At 35.6% G+C, this 26,910-nt stretch overlaps 1 protein-coding gene across 3 annotated transcripts in view; it reads right to left on the reverse strand.

Moving 5' to 3' along the window:
* Positions 1-26,910, reverse strand: part of INTS6 (integrator complex subunit 6) — a 95,327-nt gene that overhangs the window by 61,544 nt on the left and 6,873 nt on the right. For 2 of the 3 annotated variants that reach the window (XR_011145787.1, XM_068984664.1), the window contains exon 4: positions 12,654-12,743. Coding sequence is in view for 1 of the 3 variants with exons in the window: in XM_068984664.1 (XP_068840765.1) it covers positions 12,654-12,743 (90 nt within the window). In the remaining 2 variants the exon portion in view is untranslated. Of the gene's footprint in view, positions 1-2,429; positions 2,535-12,653; positions 12,744-26,910 lie in introns of those variants that run through there. The other variant, XM_068984665.1, reaches the window with a different exon arrangement.

The raw sequence follows: 26,910 nt of genomic DNA on the forward strand, positions 1-26,910 counted from the left end.
TGTATACTCCACACCACTGCCACTGTCTTTCTAAAATCCAAATCCAATCATTTCTTCCTCTACTAAAATCTCTTCAACTATTACCATCAACCTATAAGGCAAAGTCCACCCTCCTCGGCAGAGCACACTATGGGCCATGCCGACCTCTCCAGTCTCATTCCCTGCTGCTTCTTTCTTGAACACTCTGCCAACAATCAGTTACTGAGGTATATATTCTCCAATGCTCTGTTCTATCACCTTTTATTTCCTCGTACTCATCTACTTTACAAACTTTCATTAAGTTTTCAAAGTCCAACTTAATATACCATTTCCCAGCGCCAGCCTCACTTTCTCAGCAGTTATGTGCTATAATCAAATTATTTCTGACACCATGCCTTAACTGTTTACCTCTCTCTCTTACCAAACTCATCCCAGCACCTAACCTTGTGTCTGAACATCACTGGTTTTCAATAAGTATCTGTTCAATTAAACAATATGTTCTAATTGCTAACGTTCTTCTGCTCATTTCAATAAGGAAGATCCACTGTACTCTTAAGACTGAAGGCAGGACCTAGCAGACATAGTGTAACACAACTGCAAGGTCTAGGGCAGTGGTCTACGAAACAGGGGATACTCCAGGGGTCAGCAAACTAGGGTCCTCCAGCCAAATCCAGCCCACAGCCTGTTTCAGTAATAAGATTTTAATTGAAAACAGCCACAACTCATTTATCTCAGTATTGTCTGTGGCTGCTTTTACCCTACAACAGCAAGAGCTGAGTAGTTCCAACAGAGACCATATGGGCTGAAAAGCCTAAAATATTTACTATCTGGCCTTTAAAAAGAATTTGCCAACCGGAACTACATCATGATGCACGGTGAAGGGAAAGAAAATATCACAACTGCCTATATGTAAGTTTTTTCATCTCATCTTTCAAAACTTCTATTTTTGTGTATGCTTTCTAATATTAATACATCAGTGATACAAAATTACTAAATATAAAAATGTACATACATTAGGGATGGTGCATGTCCACAGTATTATTATTATTATTATTATTAACTAACAGATGACTCAATTTAAAAAATTTTTTTAAACAAAAAACCTGGTAAATCTTATTAGGACAGACAAGTTTTAGAGTTTACTTGAAAATTTAGTAATCAAAATTATTATATGAACAACCGGGTTCTGTAAGTGCTTCAAAGCACAGAGAAAGAGGCCTAGAATGAAACATTTTTCAAACCCAAATGCTCAAAACATCTTTAAGGAATCTTCTATGAGGTTAAAAATGTAATTCAAACGATGCAGATAGTACTGATTCTTCAAGTTGAATGCAATAAAATATGTGTTACATATATCTGAACTGCTTCAAAAGTGCCTATGGTTTTTAAAAAATCAGTGTAACAGATAAATCAAATTCCAATTTGCCCTAAGTCCTGAAGCCCAAATGCCTGATATATAATTGATACATGATTAAACATATGGGGAAACAGTGGAAACAATGTCAGACTTTATTTTTTGGGCTCAAAAATCACCGCAGATGGTGATTGCAGCCATGAAATTAAAAGACGCTTACTCCTTGGAAGGCAAGTTATGATCAACCTATATAGCATATTAAAAACCAGAGACATTACTTTGCCAACGAAGGTCCATCTAGTCAAGGCTATGGTTTTTCCAGTGGTCATGTATGGATGTGACAGTTGGACTGTGAAGAAAGCTGAGTGCCGAAGAATTAATGTTTTTGAACTGTGGTGTTAGAGAAGACTCTTGAGAGTCCCTTGGACTACAAGGAGATCCAACCAATCCATTCTAAAGGAGATCAGTCCTGGGTGTTCATTTGAAGGACTAATGCTAAAGCTGAAACTCAATACTTTGGCCCCCTCATGCAAACAGTTGACTCACTGGAAAAGACCCTGATGCTGGGAGGGATTGGGGGCAGGTGGAGAAGGGGACGACAGAGGATGAGATGGCTGGATGGCATCACCGACTCAATGGACATGAGTTTGAGTGAACTCCAGGAGATGGTGATGGGCAGGGAGGCCTAGCGTGCTGCAATTCATGGGGTCACAAAGAGTCGGACACAACTGAGCGACTGAACTGAACGAAACTTTTTTTTTTTAAATCCATGGGTACTTAACATAAAATGCTTTTGTAACAAAAGTGTTCCTTAGCTGTGATTATAGGCTGTTTCCATTTAAGACAACAGATACTAACCTAAGATCCTGAAGGACCCAGGAAATACCACATTCCTCCTTTTATAGGTCCTTAAGGTTAGAAGGTGGTTTCTAATAACTCAAAAGTTGAGGTCTGACTGCCATGCTCAACAAATTTATAAATTGAATTTACCAACTGAACCTGGATTTTTCAGGTTAGGATTGTCATTCTGTGTTGAATCATGTTCTCCGACAAATAGTCACAGCCCCCAGAGAGAACTACACTCTACTCTGCTCACCTTTAAGGCTCTTTCTGAGGCCTTCCGAGATGACTAGCATCAGACTTTTGAGGAAGGCTAGCCATTAGACAAGGCTTTTCCCCACGATCTGACTGCTTGAAGTGACATCCAGGACCAGGTCGATCCTGTATCCAGGAATCACGACCCTCCCTGAGGCACCAGTCATCGTGAGACAGTCAGTGCACTTTGGCACTTCTTGAAAACCACTGGACTGCTCCTTTAGCTGAAAGGAAAAAAAACATCAAAACCACAACAAACAAAAGAAAGGGGGAAAAAATCAGTAATTCAACCTGGAAAGACAGAACGTGGGGAAAAATATACCAAAACAGCCTTGTCTAGGTCAAAATGTAGCCTTGCCTTGAAGTACATCAGTTTCAGTATTGTTCCAATCACTGCACGTTTATTCTTAATATGCAAGTCTAAAAACTGTAAATCTGTTGTATTACACCTGAAAAGAAAGCTTCAAAGTGGAAGTTATGTATAATAATTATTTATGGAATACACCTAAATAACATAATGAAGGTATTTACAAAAAAAACTAACAGCCTCAGGCTTAGGCAAATGTGTCCCAAAAGAAGGCCAAGTTTTCAGCTTTTTCATGCTCTCAAATTGTAATCTGACTTAGAAAGGCATGAAATACACCTAACAGGTAGACCTGAACTGAGTTTAATTGGCAGAAAACTGTCAGTGGAGTCAAAGCCAATCTACTAGTATTCTTAAATTACATACTGTTGAACAGAAAAGGAATTAAGTTTCCATCCTCTTTATAGATGACTTGACACTACTACAAGGAATACCCCTCACACACATACAGTGCTCTTATCCTAGCATTATGAATATTAATCTTCACGCCTGTTCAAAATAAGCACTTAAAAGAAGCTTACGTTATAGCGTTAAACAAAACAACTCAAAGATCTGATAAATAATAAAATGACTGCAAGGAGATCCAATCAGTCCATTCTAAAGGAGATCAGCCCTGGGATTTCTTTGGAAGGAATGATGCTAAAGCTGAAACTCCAGTACTTTGGCCACCTCATGCAAAGAGTTGACTCACTGGAAAAGACTCTGATGCTAGGAGGGATTGAGGGCAGGAGGAGAAGATGGCTGAGGATGAGACAGAGGATGAGATGGCTGGATGGCATCACTGACTCGATGGACCTGAGTTTGAGTGAACTCCGGGAGATGGCGATGGACAGGGAGACCTGGTGTGCTGCAATTTATGGGGTCACAAAGAGTCGGACACAACTGAGCAAATGAACTGAACTGAACTGAATCTGCTTCAAACCAAAAATTCTATCAGAATCCAAAGATAAAATTATGCTTATTTCTGGTTTTAAATACAAATTACGTTTCCTAAGACATAACATTAAAAGGCAAGAAAAGTCTTTATGTTTATTGTCTTAGAAGTTGCTCCTAACTCCTTTAATACATCTGTACCCTAAAAATGATACTTTATCAAACAATTATTTTAGATTCTTTTCTACTGGTTATCCCATATTCCCATTTTCAGTTACTACTACCAAACCCACACAGATTTCCATGTTGGAAACCTCAAAATATTATTAAACTATGATATTCTGTTTTCACTTGTCTGAAAATATGGTTAAAGCTTGACCTGTGTCCCCCACAAAAATATGCATACACATCTAGATAATATCTGGATAAAGATTTCAGGTAATTCACAGAACCCTCTGAAATCCAAGCATGGACCCTGTTCAGAACCCTGTCAAATGCTTTGTTCTAGGTCCTGCCTAGCATACCTGACTCACGTTTGTCTTCCTACACAGGCACTGGCTTCGTTTCAGCACATTCCATGTTTCTCCTGGGTTATTGCATGTATTGATAGTCTGCTAATTCTTCCCAGTTTACCATCCTTCAACTCTTATCTTCTTTCACGTTCCAGCAAAGTACACTTACTACAATGTGACTCATCTGCTTAACATCTTCAGTACCTCCTAGGTACATGTTAACAAAATCACCTCCTGAGGGTGGTTACCTGGCCTCTACGTGCATTTTAAGCACACACTCCTCCCTACAATGACCACACTCCCATTATATAATTTACCACCTTCCAATACACTGTTTCCATACCTTTGTACACACTGTTCCCTCTTCCTGCAGTGTCATGGCTCAATTCCTTACTCCTCAAAACTTAGCTGCTCGCTTTATTTCTGCCATGAGACTTATCTCGGAGTATTAAAAATGCTTATTTACTTTCCTATCTTCAAAGATAATGTTGTCTAGGGGCAAAAGCCTTGCTAATTCCATCTTTGTGTCCTCAGTACTCAGACTACAGCAATACTAAATATAAATGTATGGTATGCCACTATTCTTACACACAAACCAAAGTCACTATGCAGTGCAAGAAAAATTATTGCTGAATTAATCTAAAATATACTTTAAGCATTCAAAACTGGAACAATTCATTACAGAAGGGTATTTTAGCAGCAACTCTCTAGTAACTAAAAATTAAGGTTAACTATCACCAGCTCTATATACATATCACTTTTTAAAATAATGCTAATTACAAACATCCAAAGCAGGAATTAAGGAATAACAAAGACAGAAAACTATATAGTCCTTTAGATAAAAACTCCTAAGCCAAATAACCAATAGTATGAAACATGAACTAATACTCCCCTCTTTTCCCCTGTCCTCCCCATCTTGGTCTCTGGGCGTCCTCTTCAACAGAGCACACGGTATGTAGCAACTAGACTACACTCAGTACAGAGGTTACGTCACAGCTATCCAATAACAGATTCTACGTTATACCAAACACAATAAAGAATGTATTCATGGAAGACCTATTCCATACCCTTCAGACACTCAATTCCCAAGTTTAACAATTCTAAAGGTCAAGAGTCAATTTTTAAACAAAACATTGCTAGTGAAAGTCGCTCAGTCGTGTCCAACTCTTTGCAACCCCCATGGACTATAGAATCCATGGAATTCTCTAGGCCAGAATACTGGAGTGGGTAGCCTTTCCCTTCTCCAGGGGATCTTCCCAACCCAAGGACTGAACCCAGGTCTTACGCATTGTAGGCAGAGTCTTTATCAGCTGAGCCACATGGGAAGCCACATGTATTGTTAGACATGTGCATGAAAAAGTTTTATCTTGCTTTGTTAAAGTCGTTTATTTTCACTTTTTTTTTTTTTTGTAGTTTAAAAACGTATCTATTTGTAGTCTTAGTTATGTTCTGAAACTATGGCTTCCAAACCAGACTGTGCATGAGAATCAATGTGGACACACTGAAAAAGGTACAGATTCCCAGGTCACTACCCAGATCAATGGAACCAAAATTTCCAAAACTAGAGCTGAGGTATGTACATGTTATAAAACACTCAGGTGGTTTTGATGCAGCCATTTGAAAACTACTTTTCTAAATATCAGTCATTTATATATGGAAGAGCTAGAATCAGAGGAATAGAAACGTCTGCAAATGAAATTTTCCTTACATGTATGGGACTGCTTTTGCTTATTGGTTCTGACAGGCTAATAAATGCAGGGTAAAGTTGCCTCACACTGAATAAAAACTATTTTGGTATAGCTTAATACAGAATTCTAGATAATACATTAGTAATTGCAGCCATACAACTTCACTAAAGAGTGATCAGCCAGCATTTCTTTTTAATTATTCTATCATAGTGTTGTCTAGAGGCAATCCTTAGAGTTATTCTTTGCTGATTTCAAATTCAAATCCATAAGAGTCTGACTTTGAAAACGATATATTTTAAGAGTATTGCAAATGTGAATTATTGAAAATTCATTACAGTATTAAAATATATCGTCAACCTTTTTAACTGTGCATTTTTATAATAACATTTTCAAATATTAATAATTGTCGATATATATATACATTTCTATAGCATACCAGAAGTTAAAGGGTTGAGAGAACAGGGCCAAAAATATGTGTACAAAAGAAAATGTGAATGATCTATATCCAACAAATTCTTATTAAATGTTCCTGGAAAGTTGAATTAATAGAGACTAACAATTGCACTCATCTCACACGCTAGTAAAGTAATGCTCAAAATTCTCCAAGCCAGGTTTCAGCAATACATGAACCATGAACTTCCAGATGTTCAAGCTGGTTTTAGAAAAGGCAGAGGAACCACAGATCAAACTGCCAACATCCGCTGAATCATCGAAAAAGCAAGAGAGTTCCAGAAAAACATCTATTTCTGCTTTATTGACTATGCCAAAGCCTTTGACTGTGGATCACAATAAACTGTGGAAAATTCTGAAAGAGATGGGAATACCAGACCACCTGACCTGCCTCTTGAGAAACCTATATGCAAGTCAGGAAGCAAAAGTTAGAACTGGACATGGAACAACAGACTGGTTCCAAATAGGAAAAGGAGTACGTCCAGGCTGTATATTGTCACCTTGCTTATTTAACTTCTATGCAGAGTACATCACGAGAAATGCTGGGCTGGAAGAAACACAAGCTGGAATCAAGATTGCCGGGAGAAGTATCAATAACCTCAGATATGCAGATGACATCACCCTTATGGCAGAAAGTGAAGAGGAACTAAAAAGCCTCTTGATGAAAGTGAAAGTGGAGAGTGAAAAAGTTGGCTTAAAGCTCAACATTCAGAAAACAAAGATCATGGCATCTGGTCTCATCACTTCTTGGGAAATAGATGGGGAAACAGTGGAAACAGTGTCAGACTTTATTTTGGGGGGCTCCAAAATCACTGCAGATGGTGACTGCAGCCATGAAATTAAAAGATGCTTACTCCTTGGAAGAAAAGTTATGATCAACCTAGATAGCATATTGAAAAGCAGAGACATTACTTTGCCAACAAAGGTTCGTCTAGTCAAGGCTATGGTTTTTCCAGTGGTCATGTATGGATGTGAGAGTTGGACTGTGAAGAAAGCTGAGCGCCAAAGAATTGATGCTTTTGAACTGTGGTGTTGGAGAAGACTCTTGAGAGTTCCTTGGACTGCAAGGAGATCCAACCAGTCCACTCTAAAGGAGATCAGCCCTGGGATTTCTTTGGAAGGAATGATGCTAAAGCTGAAACTCCAATACTTTGGCCCCCTCATGTGAAGAGTTGACTCATTGGAAAAGACTCTGATGCTGGGAGGGATTGGGGGCAGGTGGAGAAGGGGACGACAGAGGATGAGATGGCTGGATGGCCTCACTGACTCGATGGACATGAGTCTGAGTGAACTCCGGGAGTTGGTGATGGACAGGGAGGCCTGGTGTGCTGCGATTCATGGGGTCGCAGAGTCGGACATGACTGAGACACTGAAATGAACTGAACATATTTGGTCATGTTAAACATATGTTCAGAAGATCTGAATCAGTAAGACAGGAGCTAATCTTGATAATGAAAACTCAGAAACACATTTATACACAGATCTGTTTAATACATTCTACCATACTACAATAACATCCCTTCAAGATTCCTTAGAAGTCTTTTTGAAAAAGAAAAAAATAAAAATAAAAGTGTCCCAAACTCTAAGTGTACTGAGAAACAACTGTTTAAAATAAATATGTGTCTAAAAATCTTTACATGATTAAAATAGTTTCAACAGCTTCTGGCACATATTTGGTAACTTTAGTGAAACAAAAATACTTTATGGGGGGGCACGGGGAATGGAGATGTGGTTTCTGATTTCGGAGAGTAGAAACATTTTAAAATTCTGGATTGTCTTTTAAACATTACACAACATGAAGAGTTAAATGCAAACTGCAATTATAGATCCTAACTATAGATTATCCTTATAAAAGGTAAATTCATTCTGTATTACCCAGAATGATCCAGAAAAATCACTAATACCAGTCCACATCTCAAAGACTGATGGGACTTCTGCAGCAACTTTTGAGAACTGAAAAAATGAAAGATAAGATCACAAAGGACAGCCACTTTAATACACAGTTGAGCTTACTCAGACATTTCTCTTTCTACAAACAAGTACTCTTTCAAGAAGTTATAAAAGTAGCTGTCCTAGTTTGTCTTTAAAAGATGGAAAACTCACAAGGCGGCAAAACTTTTTATGTCAAAAGCCAATAGGCTGTTTTGACTGCAAATATCTTCTCTAAACCATTAGCCTCTAGGGCAATCACAACATTGATAAAGAGATGCAAAGAGTCTTCAGCAAATCTCAATATCTGAAAGGTAACACTACTATTAGCACTTTCAAGGAAGAGAAAAATAACTGCTACATGATCCTGGAATGTCATTCATCACCAAGAAGGGACTGGCAGGATTTCTTCTGGCTACTTTATTGAGCAATATAGTTAACCACGTGTTCCTGGAATCATAGCACAGAAGACTTTTCCATTGCAAAAGAGTATTAAAGATGTTCTCAAGCAATAAAAGCCAGAAAATTTTTTTCAGTAACTCTAATTATAATTTGGTGAATCTACCAAAACATCTGATACATTAGTAACATAACATAATGAATGATACTAGAAGTATTTGACCACAAGTATGCTTATCAACACGAAAGATGACTATGGCAATAAGAAATACACAGATTTCTCATGTATCAGAATTCAAGGTCCCATCTAACTCCTACCTCATAAATGAAAACACTGCAAAAAAAAAATTATCAAATAACTACATTTAAAAAGAAAAAAAGTCAAAAGATACACACATAATCTTCTACCATAAGCCATCATCAAAATTTCTACAGTTATCCAAAAACACTACACTAAAAACAAACTCATGAACAACTCAAGACAATGGCCTGGATTTTCATTAAATAAGGCCAAAAAAGATAATTAAAATCATAAATTAAAGTAAAATGATGTTACACAGCTCAGAAGTTTCATCCATAACACATGCTGTTTCTCTTCTAACTCCTAACACACTGCTAAATGACGACCTGTCATAGAGGAAATAGTATCCCTCTTATTATTTTGACAAACAAGTTATAAGTAATTACATCATTCTGGCCTGTACAAATTTAGCCAGGTCAGGAGGCAATATGGCACCAAGTTTTTCCATGAACTATTTTCTAGGCTCAAAACAACTTTGTACCAAGTTCCTGTATAACTTTCACAGACATAATCTATGAGCCACATCCTATAAGGAATCACAAGATCCTTGAATTTAATCAAAATTAAAATGACTATAAAAATTTACATTGTACAGGATTTGATACATGCACAGGATAGGTAATATTAACCCTCCTCTTGTCCTTTAGTGCTTCCATACACCTAGTATGTATCTCTATTCTATCATTCATAAAACTGTTTAACAGACAATCCTTCCCCTTAAGACTGTGAACTTACGAACCAGAAACCCACCCTATTCATCTTTGTTCTCTTCACTACCTAGAAATGCCCTGGTCATAATGGTCATTCAAGGGACACTTAGAGAACAGAAACATAATACCCAGGTCACAAATGTACAGAGAGGGGAAGCAGACAACAGTAAATCAGGTAAGTAGAATGCAAATTTCAAGAACATACAGTAACAGATTTAAACAGAAAGACAGCAGATAGCATCAGGGGAAAAGCACTGGGTCTGGAGCGGGTTGGGATGTCTTTGGAATTTAGATCAATTCTAATCCAGAGTTTGGCAATAATAAATGTTATAACCTTGAGCAAATAACGTTGCCTCCCCAGATCTCAATTTCCTCATTTGTAAAATTAAAAGTAAAATGCCATAAGGATAATTTCAAAGCAGCAGGAACACTTATTACTGGAAAATAGCACTAGCAGAACAGACCAAATACAGCATGTGAGATAACAGAACTTTGAGCAAAGGGCATTGTATGGGTGGGATGCACAACTCTATAAACAGTAACAGGTCACATCAACAGCAGTCACAGCTACTCAAGAATTATACACACATATCTAATGTGGAAATCATCAATACTCACTCATTCAATAAATCTTTAAAAAGAATCAAGTTCTGCCAAAGGTAAAGGTTAACAGGACTGAAGAAAAAGACGCAAAGGCAATATTCTGCTTGTTATTTCCTAGTAAAAATTACAATACAGATCATATAAACACACACACACACTCTCACAAAAAAATGAACAAACTGAAAAGCATCTTTATACCTTTTATAAATTGATAATTGTCCTCAAAATGAATCACATTATTTAACTGGACTAGAAGAGACAAGTATTTCACATCTCAGCAAAAAATTAACCTTCCACAATAAACACATACAGGATACATTCTCTGGCCCTCAAAGTGAGTCTTGTTGGAATATTAAGAACCCAACATGCAGATGACCAAAGAAACTCCTAAACTTGAAACCCAAAACAACTCACAGAACTATGCTCCAACAGCATATCCAAAATAAATCTTTGCCTCATAACAAATGAATTGTCTATCTCAGATAAGAAGTTGTGATCAATTTTGATTTTGAGTATCAGACTCAACATAGCAGTATCTATATCTTTTTAATACTTTTTAAATCTAAGCCTTGTTCTCAGTACTATGCTAACTACTGTAGAAGATACAACAGCACTAAAAGGTAAGATCCTGGCCCACAGGAAAATCTTCCCAACCTTACTAGGAATGAGTTTTAGGTTACTATAAACACATAGTTCTACTTCTCCAGTATCTCTCCCAAGGACCTAGCACAAAAGGTGAGCAATTCCAATTTCCATATCCGTATTTCAAGATATTTTGTAAAGCTAAAACAAATTATCACAAACAAAGCAGATCCAGATATACGGGAACAAAATATACTGTACTCCAAAGGGAATTTCTACAAAGGTGGTAACACAGAGTACCCTGAACAGATAATCTCACATGGAGGAATACTTCATATAAATGTAAAATATAAATAAAAAAGAAAAATACCTTTGTAGCAATCATAACTACAAAACAAAATCATAGTGTTTCTGATCTGATTACTCATTCAAATTTTTCAAAAGGAAGGCAAAGTGGGAAAAATTTGAAATTTTCAAATTGAAGTTAAACAACCTCTTCACTCTTAACGTATACAATCAATGTCTGTTTCTGAAAAATGGCAGAATATAACTGGCTATACAGACCAACTAAGTTTAAGAAAGCCCCAAAATCCATTAATGTCAGCTATGGAGCATTTCATAGCTATGTCTATAAATTATTTAATTACAAATCTTAATCTACCTAATTTTTCAACTGTTTTTCTGTGAATTATATCCTAAATCCCCCTTCAACATCAACTGTTCAAACAAAATAAATCTGGCTCTCCTCCCCCAAGTCAAGATCAGGAAATAACGATTCTATACTAGTTCTAAAGCTTCATGGTAGAATACACAGTGTTCTTTTCATTAGAGCCTACCAAGTACTTTCATTCACATCATTTCATTTCAGTCTTTCGACAACCCTATGAGGTAAGGCAAGAATTTATTTATGGACAAGTACAGAGATTTAGGGATGCTAGGTACAAACTTCATTGCTAGAAAGTAGTTGAACAAAGACTAGATACCCATGTGTCTGGACTGCATATCCAATTTGCACTCCACAATGTCACACAAATCAAAGTATTTCTAAAAATTACTGAACTTAAAAACTACACTTTTCCTACTTACACCCTTTGTAAATACAGTGAGAATTAAAATTAAGATTCTAAATCAACTGTAAGCAGTAAAGAGAATAGCCTAAACCACCTCCTTTCTATACCAACCCATTTTAATAACAAACACAATATTCAAGAGCAGTTCAAATATTACAGTAAAAACATCTTAAAAGTCAAGATGAATGCCTTGCACTGAACTTATCACACTACACACCCAACTCTGCACAATGCATGCTATCAAAGAATACGTGAGACTAGCTCTCACTTATTTATACAGTATTTGACTAAGAATTAAAATGTCCAAAAACCTTCACTTTTCCTAGCCTTAGCCATCTCTTGCCTTTGCTGCACTCTAGTCTAGGAGTCTCCACAGTGGAGTGCACACGACAATCCACTGAAGTAAAAAGCGATTATTAAAATGCTGCATCCATTTTTTGAGACTCAAAGTAAGAACTCATTTTACTGTAACTGACACTGTGACCCTCACATAAACTCAAAAATACACATACAGTTGAGATGGGTGGTAGCTCCAAAATTTTTCACCAAAGGGATTCCTATTCAAGAAAAGTTAGAGGCCAGTGCTACAAACAACAGAGAAGGTAAATGAGTTCTAGGAGCCAGATGAGTCCAGACTGCATCGAGTAGAGACCCTAGCTAAGATTTCAATGCCCTACAATGCGCACACAACTAAAATGTTCCAAACGCCTTTGCATAGCCCAGGCTGATACAAACATAACTTACCTCATCCTGGACTCCACTGGTAGTAGTCAACTTGCTCCCATCAGTAATTGTAATAATTATTGCTGGCTCCAAAAAAAAGGGGTTTCTTCCCTGAAGTCAAAAAAACACATTATTCATATTAAGATCTAAAAATGAGCTTAATTTTTCTGAGTAAAAAGTCAGTTTTCAGAACAGTATATAAATCCTCTTTTCTTGTTTTTAAATCTTATTTACAACTATACCTTTGGCACATTTTCAAAAAGGTTCAGAAGGAAACAAACTAAACAGGGGTTAACTTGAAGGGTTGAAATTAGAGGAAAAAATGGATTTTTCACTTATTTCTACATTTTTGCACTGTATTAATTTTTACAGTGAGCATCTATACTTAAGTAACTAAAAGTATATAACTTCTTAAAAGGGACCCAACAGTTCAATTCTAATGATTTGACATATTTAGATATTATAAATTAAAACAATTTTAACTTTCTCAACATTTACCAAGTAATCTATGCCTATAATCAAAGTATCTAGCCAAGTGATCCAGTACAGAGATGGAAGGGCTCCACGAGCTAGATCCAGAGAAACACTAGGCTTGCCCTGAGCTTAGCAAAACAGTCCAATATGAAACGTCAAAATTAAGAAGGATGGCAATGTAAAGAAATTGCTTGGCCAGAGGAGTAAAAAAAAAAAACAGCAGCAGCATAGACAATGAAACAATGGCACAGAGCTCTTAAATGCTCTACAGTTAAGGCGAATCAACTTCACTAACTTCCACTCAAATCTCTGGCCAAGTTACTAACACTATGATCAATTCTAGGTGACAGATTCTGTTAGGGACTCAGGTAAACATTAGCTTATCTTTTACACATACATGGCTCTCATTTGCAATATTGAAGCACATTCTGTGTAACTTTTTAAGACAAAACCATGACCAAACGTAGAAGGTAGAGAGGGAAAACACTATATTTAAATCAAAGGTACCGAATTCTCTGCTACAAAAAGTGCTGTTGGACACAACACAGAACGGCACGTGTCACATGCACATTTTAACATGCATATGGATCACTTGGAGATCTTAACAAAACGCAACCTCTGGTTCAGCAGATCTGGGACAAAGACTAAGGTTTCACATTTCTGACAAGATAGCAGGCTAGGAGGGAGGAAACACTAACGTCCACCGACCACACACAGAACAGTAAGGATGTAGCCTGTAATATTTTATAGTTCTGTAACATTTCCCTTACATTTATGTAACTCTCAGTTATTAGCAGATTACAGCACATACTCATTTGTAGACTGAGTTTACAAACACTTTCCACATATAGTCACTGTGATTATAACCTAATCATAAAGGGGGAGCAAGCGGTATTCAGTATATTAAACTTCTTGATCAAGTCAAGAAAGTGTAAATGTATGTAAGTGACATAAACATTTTTCAAACTAGTGTCCAAGAAACAATGGTTCCAAGTACAGAAAACGTCTTCTGGTCAGATCAAATTAAAATATGTTGGAATCACCTCTAAAGGCTTTCAAATGCAGTTCCATTCAAATGTTCCTAGAACCTTGCAGGAGACGGATGTGATTTCCCTTCCTTCCTCTACATCATGGGAGATGGAACACATTTTGGAAAACATTACATTACTATGCTGCCTCTCACACCATTCACCCCCAACATACACAATAAATTCTCATTAACACAGATGATCTCTTCAATCTATTAACAGATAGTGTTCATTCCCAACCTCTGAGCTTTCATTGGTTCCCTCATGAAGAATGCTCTTCCTTTTCCCTGCCCACAACCCATCTCATTCCTCATTTTTTAAGGCCCAGTTTAAGCCTTCCTCTCCTGCCTTAAAACTTTCCCTGATTACTCTGGCCTTGACTAATTCACCCTTTCCCTCTCCAAATTTTAATAGTGATGGTTTTCAAACTTAAATAAAAATATAAACATAAACATTTCCCCAAATAAAACTAGACCTGGAGTGCTTTCATGGAGTATATTTTGAATATACTTCCCTACAATATGCATCTGTTCGTTATGTTCACTTTAAATATATTACATCTCACACAATAACGTGAATATACTTAACACCATTGAACTCTACCCTTGAAAATGGTTAAGATGGTAAATTTTGTTAACATACTTTTACTATACTTTTAAAAAACACACCATCTTGTTTTGTTTGCTACTGTTTCCTGTGTTTGAATCACGGAAGGGAAGGATCATGTCATCATTCTTCCTCAGCACTGAGCACACAATATTTAAGCACTGGACACTTAAATCACTGATTATAGCCTAATATAGACCTGTCCAAGTTCACAGAGCCAATCAGAATTACTCAAACGTCAACAAGCTTCAAAAAATACAGAAGTCACCTTTACCGCAATATAAATGAATGCTTCCCAAACTTATTACACTAGGCAGTAAGAATATTCCACCTCCTTCCTACTTTTGTCCATCCAGTCATCCACTGTCCATTCATGTTTGCCATTCAAACACTGACTGACTACTCTACATCAAGAACTGTTAGATGCATGATACATAATCTCTATTCTCATACATAATAAAAGTATGTACCAATGGACATACAATAACTCTCCTCTCCTCTACAAATATCATATTTGGCTACAAATATAATTTGGCAAAAGGAGATAAAATCAAGACATCCTCGTCTATATCTCACTTTCATCCTTAAGCTAAAACTACTTTGACTTGCTTCCTTTAAGAAACAAATCAGCAAATCTATTAATGCCACTAGGGCATGGGCTAAATACTTGCACAGGTATCTCTGCGTCACCTTTATATTTTAACCTAAATCAAAGTCATATTTTCTCTTCAAAAGTTTCAAAACCATCTACTCTTATTTCTGTGTAAGCACACTCATAATTATCCTTCAAAAGCCAAAGGATTTGTCATATTTATAATTAAACAACTATGTACAGTTATTTAAAACTTCATGGATGATGTTGTCCACCCAAAAACTCAAACACATATTTATTTAAGAACCATAATGTCTAAAAATCAAGTTCAAATGTATTAAAACTTAGCAAGAAGTCTTTAAATTATGAAAATTTAAGCCAAATTTAAACATTAAAATCAAAGTTACCTTGACAACAAAGCTCTTAATTGGTATTTTACTGGAGCCTTGTACACATAATACTCTTCAGATTCTATGCCTAAAATTACCAGGCACTTGATAACAGCAATAAGCACTTATATTTATCTCATCTGATCCTAAAAACTTGGTGAAGTAAACATGTTTAATCATTGAGATTAAATGATATAACCCTAAGTCATACAACTGATTTTAGCAAAGCCAGAAAGTGGTTCCAACTCTAAATTGCATGGTCTTTCTGAAGCATCTGAATGTCCTAATAGCAGCAGCTAAATTCTCCCGAATACAATTCTACACCAACCTGGATTGTGCCATTTTCATGCAACAAAGAATGGTATTACAATTGCAGTTGTTGTTGTTTAGTCACTAAAGTCCTGTCCAATTCTTTTGCGACCCCATAGACTCCACGAGGCTCCTCTATTCATAAGCTTTCCCAGGCAAGAACACTGGAACAGACTGTCATTTCCTTCTTCAGGAGATCTTTCCAACCCAGGGATAGAACCTCCGTCTCCTGCATTGACAGCCGAGTTCTTTTCCAGGGAAGGCCCCAGTACTACAGGATTACAATCAGTTTGGTTTTATTTAATATACTCTACCTGCAGTAAAGTTAACTATGTATGGTAGGACTATTCCATTATTTGGTTTCCTGTTGCTGGGTGATGTCTTATTTCCTGCAGTTCTGTGATGCCATATCGATTTTTCTATATATTAAATCAATATACCACTCCCCCAAGAAAAACACAGTAAAACAAAATGTTGTGGATATTACTTACTTTTGAAAACTCTATAACTTCAATCAACTATCAGACACAATATATACAAATTAAAAAATGAAATAATATTAAAAGCTTTTAATGACTTTTAAATTTTTGAAAATACAAGTAAAAATCAAAGGCAGAAAAATGTAAAGAAAAACATGGCCATCCTCATTCACCTCTTTATTCATTTAACTCTACTGTGCCTAAGACCCCTTCCTTTCTCAGGTGAGACAGTTTAGTCAAGAATCACACTAAGAAAAGGAACAGTATTAACTATTATAAAAATCAGAATAATGATTTAATGAATGTAATTTACACACAAAGAGAGGTTTCTTTATTTCCCCAGGGAAGAATTATCCCAACCTCCATATAAAAATGATTGTATTAATATTTATTTAAGCATAAATGTCTAAATATCCTGCAGAAAATGACCAGACCATGTTGTGCCAATAAAGTTTTCTTAGATATAGTTTTAGGCTGTTCCTCCTCTGCCTTTTCTAGTATGTTTACTCTTGGCAAAAGCATGTAAACAACTGGAATCTCTCTCTGATATTATCTTTTACCCAGCAAACCAGAACACATTTTTGGTTGTCTGCCAGTATCACAAGATTATTTTTTTCATGTTTTACAAAAATCTGCAAAATTTAATCAGAGAAGGCAACGGCAACCCACTCCAGTACTCTTGCCTTGAAAATCCCACGGACGGAGGAGCCTGGTAGGCTGCAGTCCATGGGGTCGCGAAGAGTCGGACACGACTGAGCAACTTCACTTTCACTTTTCACTTTCATGCACTGGAGAAGGAAATGGCAACCCACTCCAGTGTTCTTGCCTGGAGAATCCCAGGGACGGGGGAGCCTGGTGGGCTGCCGTTTATGGGGTCGCACAAAGTCGGACATGACTGAAGAGACTTAGCAGCAGCAGCAGCAAAGTTGAATAATTCTCAAAACTTGAGTCACTATTTTACATTTTTATTCTTAATAAGGGTATCTATGAAGTCACTCAATTTGGAGACAGTTCATATTAGAATTTACCTCAAAATTCACCTCAGTCATAAAGCTAGTCTTTATCTTAAAGTTGAAAAGAAAAAAAATAAAATTTAAGGTCTGCTACGACCAAGGCAGCCAGTAGAGGGACTAAATGTTTACTTATGCCATTAGCAGAATTAAACTCATGTTCTCCTCTCAGAACCCTGGTTCTTGGCATAAAGAATCTAGACATGTAACCAAAATAAATAAATAAAGTGCAAAGTATAAATCTACCTCTAGAGATATTTATTGATGGAAATCTTGTCATTTAGAAAATTTAAATTTAATATCGGCCAAAAGTCTCAGGTAAGAGTTCTGCTAAAGATAAACACAAAAACTTTCATTTCACATATATTCTCTCAATAATTTAACATTATTGTGATGTTAAAGTAAGGCATAAAAATCTTAATATGAAAACCTTAAAAATAAAAATAAAATAGTTTTATCCAACTAAAACCTATAGCAATTTTGCAAAAACATTGCTTTGGAAATGTTAAAACAAGTTATTAGCATTCAGCAGAAATAGTTTTTTAAATGTAAAAATAAGCCTAATTTTCCTTCAAATAGAAGGAAAATTCCTTCCTTCCTCAGATTCAAAATTTTTAGTTTTACCCAAGAAATTTAAAATGTGTATGTGGGGGGGAGGGGCCACAGGAGTTTTACGGTACCCTTAAGCTTGTCTTAGCTATTATCTTCTGAAGTGACAGTGAAAGGAAGGCAGCTCTAACATTCAGTAGACCTTTTAGTAGCTGCCTCTGCTGTAGGACCGAGGGCTCAAGTTTTCCTTCCATGCCACCATGCTCCACCATGGTATCAGTGCTTTAAACAAATCCCAGAAGGACAGCCAAGTGCTTGTCTATGTTACACTTTTCCCAGGACAGGGAAAATGGACACCAGAGATCTGCTCTCTGACTCTCTCCTGTGACAGTATCTTCCGCTTACCAACATCTATCACCAGTGAACTATATTTTGCTATATGTCAAGAAAGCTATAGCCAGTGGAAATCAACAAAAAAGATGTTTAGATGTAAAACGTTATATGTCTAGGTTAAAAGTATATTACCTAGCAGAAAATCAAAAACTTTCAGAAATAGCCTGTGCTTTTTTCCTATTTAAAACTTCCTTTTCAAGCAAATTACACTGACAAGTAGAAATGTAGAGAAATGGAAAGGGCAGCTTTAAGAAAATAACTAGTACATCGCTAAAGGTTCTCATGCATATACTGGACAAGTACCTAGCAGGATGGTGGCTAAAAATTTTGTAAGTTAAGTTCAAGACTAGAAGCTTTAAGTTCCCTTTATTTACATCTCTGTGGAATCTGCATAAATAGTAAAAATATGAAATGAAGTCTGTATTCATTATCTACCCTATTTTCCTCTAATACCATAGATAATAAAGAAGTAACAATATATGGTCTCCTAAAATGATAAACCAACCACCTCATATTCATTTAGAAACTGACACTTCCCTTTATATTGTCAAAAATCAATTCTATAAAAAATATAGAAACATTAATATTAAAAATATTCTACTTTAAACTTATTTCTAAAAGAAAAGCATCTAAGAATGCAATTCACATCCAAAGTCTTATTAATCATAATACTAACAAACACTTTTACAACTATACAGAATTGAGAAAAGGTTTTAATACATACTGTGTGAAACAAGTCAACCAGAATCAGTAACATTCTTTAGTTCAATATTGCTCAAACTTCAGACACTTGAAAATCACAACCAGAATTTTTTCAATATCTATTTACAATACTTACATACTTAATATTTTTAACTCAGTATCATTTTTTTAGCTTCAAACTCTAGCAATAAGACCTATGAAATCATAGTTTTGATGTGCAAATTATATTTTCTATTCAATACTCACTGTCAGTAATACTGTTTAGCTTTTGTTTATTAAAGGATGAGAAGGTTCATTATATTACAGGAATGAATACACAACTGCTTAATTACACATTCCAAAGAAAATATAATAATTATTTAAGCCACTAACAGCCCAACAGGCTTACATTAAAATCAATACTCTGAGGCCAGAAATACAAGTTTTATGTTTGTTTTTGAATTCAGCCAGATTATTACTTTTACAGTCAAGATCCCAAGTGGTATGGCATAAATAAATCTTTGATGTAAAAATTCAGATATTCATCTTAAAAAATTAGTGCAAATTAGTGCTTTTAAGTTTTATTATGTAGAAGAGGTTTCTGAAGGGTACACACTATAAATTGATTTACCATGGTAGCCTCTGAAGAACTGAGTTGAGCAACTATATAAGTTTCTCTAATGCTTAAACTTTTTAACCATGCACATTTATTACATATTCAAAACAAGTACTCTTCAAAATTAAAATATGCTTAATATTCAAAAATAAAACTTTTTAAAAATCTGCTAATGCATAAAAATCTAGTACTTAGAATACGCTAAAGCATAAACTAAAAATTTTAGCATAATGACTGAAGGGCAATATCCTAGGATTTGACTGAAATAATAAACTAAATACAGGTGACCCTCGAATGCAAGGTTTAGGGGCGCTGACCCCTGCAGAGTCAAAAATCTACATGTAACTTTACAGTCAGCCCTTTATATCTGCAATTTCACCACCTCAGATTCAACCAACCCCCAGATAGTTGTAGCATGTAAGAAATTCCACATGATAAGTGAACCTGCACAGTTCAAACTTGTGTCATTTAAGGGTCAACCATACTAGTAATGTAAAAAATATTCACTATCAGAACTGAAAAATTACAAGCTTGACTTTGTGGGAAAAAGTGTTAGAAACTCAATAAATGATAAGACTAAGTATTAGTGTATCAAAGCAAAGTAATATAAATTCAATATATCTGAAATAGTAAATGGATTGCATAGAATTAATTTCAGCAAAATATGTAATAATAACAGGTTAGGGAATTCCCTGGTGGTCCTGTGGGTAGGGTCCACACCCTCACTACCGATGGCCTAGTTTGGTCTGGGAACTAAGATGCCACAGGCCACTGAGGTACAGCCAAAATACAAATAAAATTTAAAATTTAAAAATGTTAGAAACATAACAGAAAAAGTTAAAAAATAAACACCAAGATGAAATGAAAACACATTTTCAAAGACAGGGAAAGTTATACAGCAATAATGCTGGAAATCTGACCTCCAAAAAAAAATACACATCTGCCTATTCTATCAAAAAAAATCATCTCCTTGGGTATTGATTACCACCAAACCTACAGATATCACATTTGTAAAAGTCTGATTAAATCATATATCTAACCATTATCATTACTTCCTTCTAAATATCCACATTATGAATATACTCTCAAAAGAATCAAATGTAACAGCTGTCCTACAAAAAAGATGGACTTCAACCTCAGCATTCTATTATACAAGTATCTTCAAGACCACAACTGAAAATGAAGAACCACCTAATAAACAGTACATCGCAGTAAAGTTAGCAAAGTATCAAAGTTAATAAAGGAAAATAATTCATGATAAGCACTTGGAAAAACTAACAGTATGTTGTTTTTCATATGCTATGGCTTAAGGTCAACCTCAAAATAATTTAACTGGATAAACCAAAATGCAAGATTAGTTTTAAGAGGCCCTGCTGCTAAGCTGCTAAGTCACTTCAGTCGTGTCCGACTGTGCGACCCCACAGACGGCAGCCCACCAGGCTCCCCTGTCCCTGGGATTCTCCAGGCAAGAATACTGGAGTGGGTTGCCATTTCCTTCAGGGGAAAAAAAAAAAAGTACGGAATTTTTGTTTTCTGGGAAAGAGTTTGTGGCAACCCAATTTCAGTAAGATATTTTTATGAGAAAATATTTAAATTTCTCCAAATTCATCACTTAGGTATATGAACTTGAGTAAAAGAATTTCTAGAAATGCACTCTGACTAGATTCTGATCCAAACATTTACAGATGTTTGTACTAAACACCTTCCCAACTGTTTATAGATTTAAATTTTTCAAAGTAGATGACATACTTGGGAAACAAAAAACTAACCACATAATATATTGGATCTACTGTTAACAAATTTTTACAAGACTTCCTAACTATACATATGAATCCACCAAGGTTTTACAATAGAAATGAACCTCATGAAAAGCAGATGTCACGTATGGATGGATTGGTGCCTACACAGACTGCTACATGTTTTTGCTTGATACTATAGCAGACTGAAATGGAAGATCTAAAAACATAAGATAACTTTTCTATATAAGGATTTACATTCAATATAATCTTGTTTGGGATTAGACATTATCCATTCTGGATTAACAAAATTTAGATGAAAAGATCCTTTTCTCTACTACCTGACTTAGGCCCAATGTTCTGGATGTAATTACTTGGGTTTTCCTTCTAACTTACTGTGTGTTGAAAAATAAGATTGACAAAAATGTACAATAAAAATTCAAAATTTTACATTAATGTCATCCAAAGTACATAAATGATCAGAAACCATCAAAACTCCGGCACTACATCAGGAGTCATAAAAACATCACTTTGCCTATTTCTAATAATCCACAAGTACTAAAATCTGTCATTATCTTATGGACCCAGCCTTTGTAACAATCACCACTGTGGTTCATAGTCTAACCTTCCACAAAAGTTATTTATCATCTTCAATTTCTATGATTAAAAATAATCAATTGTTTTTAATCCTCTCAGAAGAGCTGTTTGGATGCTTCTAGTGTTTATAAACTCCAGAATAACCAGAATACTTTGTTGATGTTTCCTCATTCCTAACTAGTTTCACCAGCTTTAAGACAAACGGAGAGTTTTCCTTCAACACTGATGCCAGCACAAAACCTGTCAATGACTAGTCCAACTACATTACCTAATAGCTAAGGCTACATTACTTTTTCTCACATACACAGTTTTCCTTTCTAGAACAAAGTTTTTAAGACATAATCCTTCCAAGGACCTTCACATGTTCTTCAGCTTATCTGAGCAAAACTAATAGATGAGAAATGTTAAAATGTCAAGATTAAAAAAAAAAGTACATAGGACCTAGAATAAGTTTTGATAAGTCACCACTAGGCTGGGAAAGGCTACCCACTCCAGTATTCTGTCCTAGAGAATTGACAGTCCATGGGGTCGCAAAAAGTCGGACATGACTGAGCAACTTTCACTCACTCAAGCTAATGTAAATTCGTCCTCTGATTACAACTAATTCTATTATAAAATTTTTAAGTTAAAATACTTTTTAGGTTGATACAGAGCCCCTGTTTGAGTTTCCTGACACACACAGCAACTAGAGGGATGGGATGGGGAGAGATGGAAGGGAGGTTCAAAAGGGAGGGAATATATGTATACCTATGGCTGATTCATGTTGAGGTTTGACAGAAAACAAAATTCTGTAAAGCAATTATCCTTCAATTAAAAAAAATAAATTAAAAAATACTTTTTAGGTGCAAAAATCTCTCAATACATCAAATTTCGAATCATATAGGCCCTAACAGAAACATCATCACATAAAGTAATCCTTGCCAGGCTCATCCCAAATAACCTAATTACCAACAATAAAAGGGATCGTACATTTTCCATTTGACTTTTCTTCTGCACAAGAACATCTTTCACCTCATCATAACCTCATTTCTAAAATACAATGCTACAAAGCCCTAAAAATGGTCTAAGGTCCAAAGTTTCTCAAAGCTTAAACCTTTCTTGCTTTGAAAATCAAAAACATATTGGGTTTGAAGTACTCATTGTTATCAAAACATTTCTGAACAAGTTAAAGGTCTGGGGGGCCGGGGAAGACTTTTGTAACACTCAGGGAAAAGTATTTTGGAGAAATCTAGAAAGCTTCAATTCAACACCAAAACCCACTATGTCCCCAGTGGCAAGGAATTTCACTTGAGCTGCAACTGTTGGACAGCTAATTTGAGCTTCTTGTGATGTACGCATGTTGGGTTATACAAAAACGTTTACTGTTTTTTCTCAAAGGCTGCAGATTAGAAAAGTTCTTCTAAGCAGGCACTTTGCTAGATGATTAACAAATGTTCTTTTCAATCCTTAAAAACATTTTCAATTGGTATGATCACCATTTTGTGGGTGACAAAAGTGAAGCAAAGTTAAGGGACTTGTCAGTCAATACAACATCAGCTAGTAGCAGCAGAGCCTGGCACAGCCAGTCCTAATGAAGCAGTTCGTTCTTTCCCTATCACATTTCTTGTTCTTAAAAATCTGGATGAAATACTCCATGTACCTACAATTCCTGTTTTTTTTAATTCAAATAAAAGGAAATTCACAGAAATGGTAATAGGTGTTATTACACTAACACATTACAGTGCTTATCAATCTTCACCACAATCCTACAAGATAAGATTCTTCCATTCTTATTTTCCTAATGGGGAAACTGAGGTTCAGAGATTACACGACTTGGGTGAAGAGCCAAACAGATTTTTCTCAATTTTAGAAACAATGCCTAGAGATTTCCAAAAGGATCTTATATCAAAGGAAACTAACTGGTAGTTAACAAATTACAAACTGTCCAGGTAAAAACTTATAATTACAATAGTTAATCCTGGCTGGCATATGACACTGGAGAAATCAACTGACTGACTAGGGTAATAGCACTGTATTAACTACATCAGAAACTTAGTAAACTAGGAGTACAAAATCAAAAAGTACCATCAAATACACACACACACACACACACACTGTATTAACTACATCAGAAACTTAGTAAACTAGGAGTACAAAATCAAAAAGTACCATCAAATATACATACACACACACACACGCAAAATTCTGTCAACTATCCCCCACATTCACAGTATTTTTCAGGGAGTGGGGAGGGACAAGGGACTCGGAAGGAAACCCAACTGAATATAACAAACAGTATTTTAACAGGGTATTACAAGAAAAGCTAAATGCAACACAATGACAAAACGAAATGCCTGCTTTTCAGAGGAATTGAAAGAAGGCATATTTCACTAGAGAGCTCCAGATATAACCCCCACCACACAAAGGGATTCACATCTACAGGTTATACCTTTAAATAAAATTTGCTTTTAAATAAAATACAAATTACTAATAAAATCTGCATGACTGTTTCATAACCAACTGCTCTCTTTTTCATAATGTGAAATCTTTCATAATATGACAAAATTAAGCATTTAACTTTACTGGGTCTTACCTTCTACACTTATAAAATAAGGAAGATGAAGTCTAACGTTACTTTCAATTCTAAAGCCCCAAAAAACAATAACTATAGTAATACTTACAGGAAGTCTAATGAAAAGTTCTGTCAATAGATGCAAAAAGTTCAATTTGCTTTTCCAAGAGTGTATATAAAAATTCACTAAGCTTCACACATACTATATATATTTAAGGCGTATCTCAACAAAAAAAGATGGAAGAAAGAAGAGGGATCAGGGAATAAAGACAAAATTCAAAAAACTCAGTATTCCATGGTCTGGGACTGTGCTTAAATTAAGCAGATTAATAATAAGGCTAAACAAAAATGAAGTTTGTGTAAAGAAATTACTTCTTTAAAATGAAAAAAAAAACAGGGAATTCCATGCCAGTCCAGTGGTTAAAACCTGATGCTTTAACAGCTGTGGGCTAGGGTTCAATTACTGGCCAGGGAACTAAGATGCTGCAAGCCACATGGCTAAAAAGAGAAAAGTAAAAAATAAAATGGAAAAAAAAACAGTGCTGATAATACGTTAGTGTTGATCCACCAAAGGAAAAATATCCACCAAAACAATTTATAAAAGTATAAATTTGAGTGGAGTATGATGACTAAAAATAACTTTAAATATTTAAGAAAATTAACATATTATAGTCTCCTTGCAGAAATCTGTAACATGAACATAGCTAAACAATACTTTTAGTTAATTCTAACCATAAATGACCTTAAAGCAACTGAAAATAATTGAGTAAGTGATATTCTTTCATTCAAATATTTGTTCCTGGTCTTTTAGTTCAAACATAATTTAATGTATATAATTTTTCATACATAGCTTAATACTATTGACATTCTTTTGCATAAAGGGAAAATATTCTCTTTGAAGAAATGGAACATATTACTTTCACCTTTTGTACTTTTATTTTCAATAATTTCTAATCAAGAATGCAATGTCTTTAGGATATTCTTTTTCATTTTCTTTTAAAACCATCATTACCAAGGTGGTTTTTTTATCTTTTAGAAAATATTTAGCATGTAAAATGATGAAGACAAATTATAGCAAGTGTTTTCAAAGAAAATAAAACCTGGGTCTTGCAATCTGTCATAAATTACCACCTTCAAAATTACTGCTCAACAGGAAACAAATCATAGCCATGTTACACTACTTTGAGCTCAGTCAAACCTTATTAAAATATCCCTTGATTTACCCAATAGATGCACTCCTCAAAAGTTCCTTGCAAATCAAACGTGTGTAAGTATCATCTTAAACGCACTAGGGGGAGCTCCCTATTTGAAAGAATCCTAAAATATGTGCTTTTGTCTTCTGAGGGTTTATTTTCTAATTTACATTCCTATAAAAGAATGACTTTCTGACTTATCTACTGAACTATATTCATCCTGTTTTCATTTAACACTTAAAAAATCCTATCCTTTATCCCATGCTTATCAACTATCATTAAGACAACTTTGATCACATTATATTTACTTTTCACATTGCTTCCCTTAGGAAGCAATACAAAGCTCACTCCCCAAAAAAATAAATATATTTAATATGTTACAGATTTCAAAGCATGTAATAAATATCAGCTTTAAATATCACTAGATTTTTATCACTGTACTTTCCAATTCAACAGGGAAGAATAATAGAAAACTAGAGGTAAATAATTTATTCAGGAGAGAAAAGTATGTCTTGTATCTACTGAGCACTTCATAACTTTTGAAGTACATTTTACCATATCATCCCATTTCAACCTCTCATTGACTCTATAAGGGTATAAATGGCTTCATTACTGGCAATTTGGGAAACAAAGAAGCAGAGGCACAGGGTAATAAAGTGACTGTCCAGTGTGACAGAGTAATTCAATGTCAAGGTCAGATTTTAAATTCCATTTTCACATTCCTAGCCACTGCTCTTCCTTTACACAATTACAGATGGAGAAAAGAACATTTAAACCAGTTTGACTGCAGAGGGCCCTGTTGCTGCTGCTGCTGCTAAGTCGCATCAGTCGTGTTCGACTGTGCGACCCCACAGACAGCAGCCCACCAGGCTCCCCCATCCCTGGGATTCTCCAGGCAAAAACACTGGAGTGGGTTGCCATTTCCTTCTCCAGTGCAGGAAAGTGAAAAGTGAAAGCGAAGTCGCTCGGTCGTGTTTGACTCTTAGCAACCCCATGGACTGTAGCCTACCAGGCTCTTCCATCCATGGGATTTTCCAGGCCAGAGTACTGGAGTGGGGTGCCATTGCCCCTATCC

The sequence above is a fragment of the Capricornis sumatraensis genome, chromosome 12 (genome assembly GCF_032405125.1).
Source record: "Capricornis sumatraensis isolate serow.1 chromosome 12, serow.2, whole genome shotgun sequence".
Classification (NCBI taxonomy): Eukaryota; Metazoa; Chordata; class Mammalia; order Artiodactyla; family Bovidae; genus Capricornis; species Capricornis sumatraensis.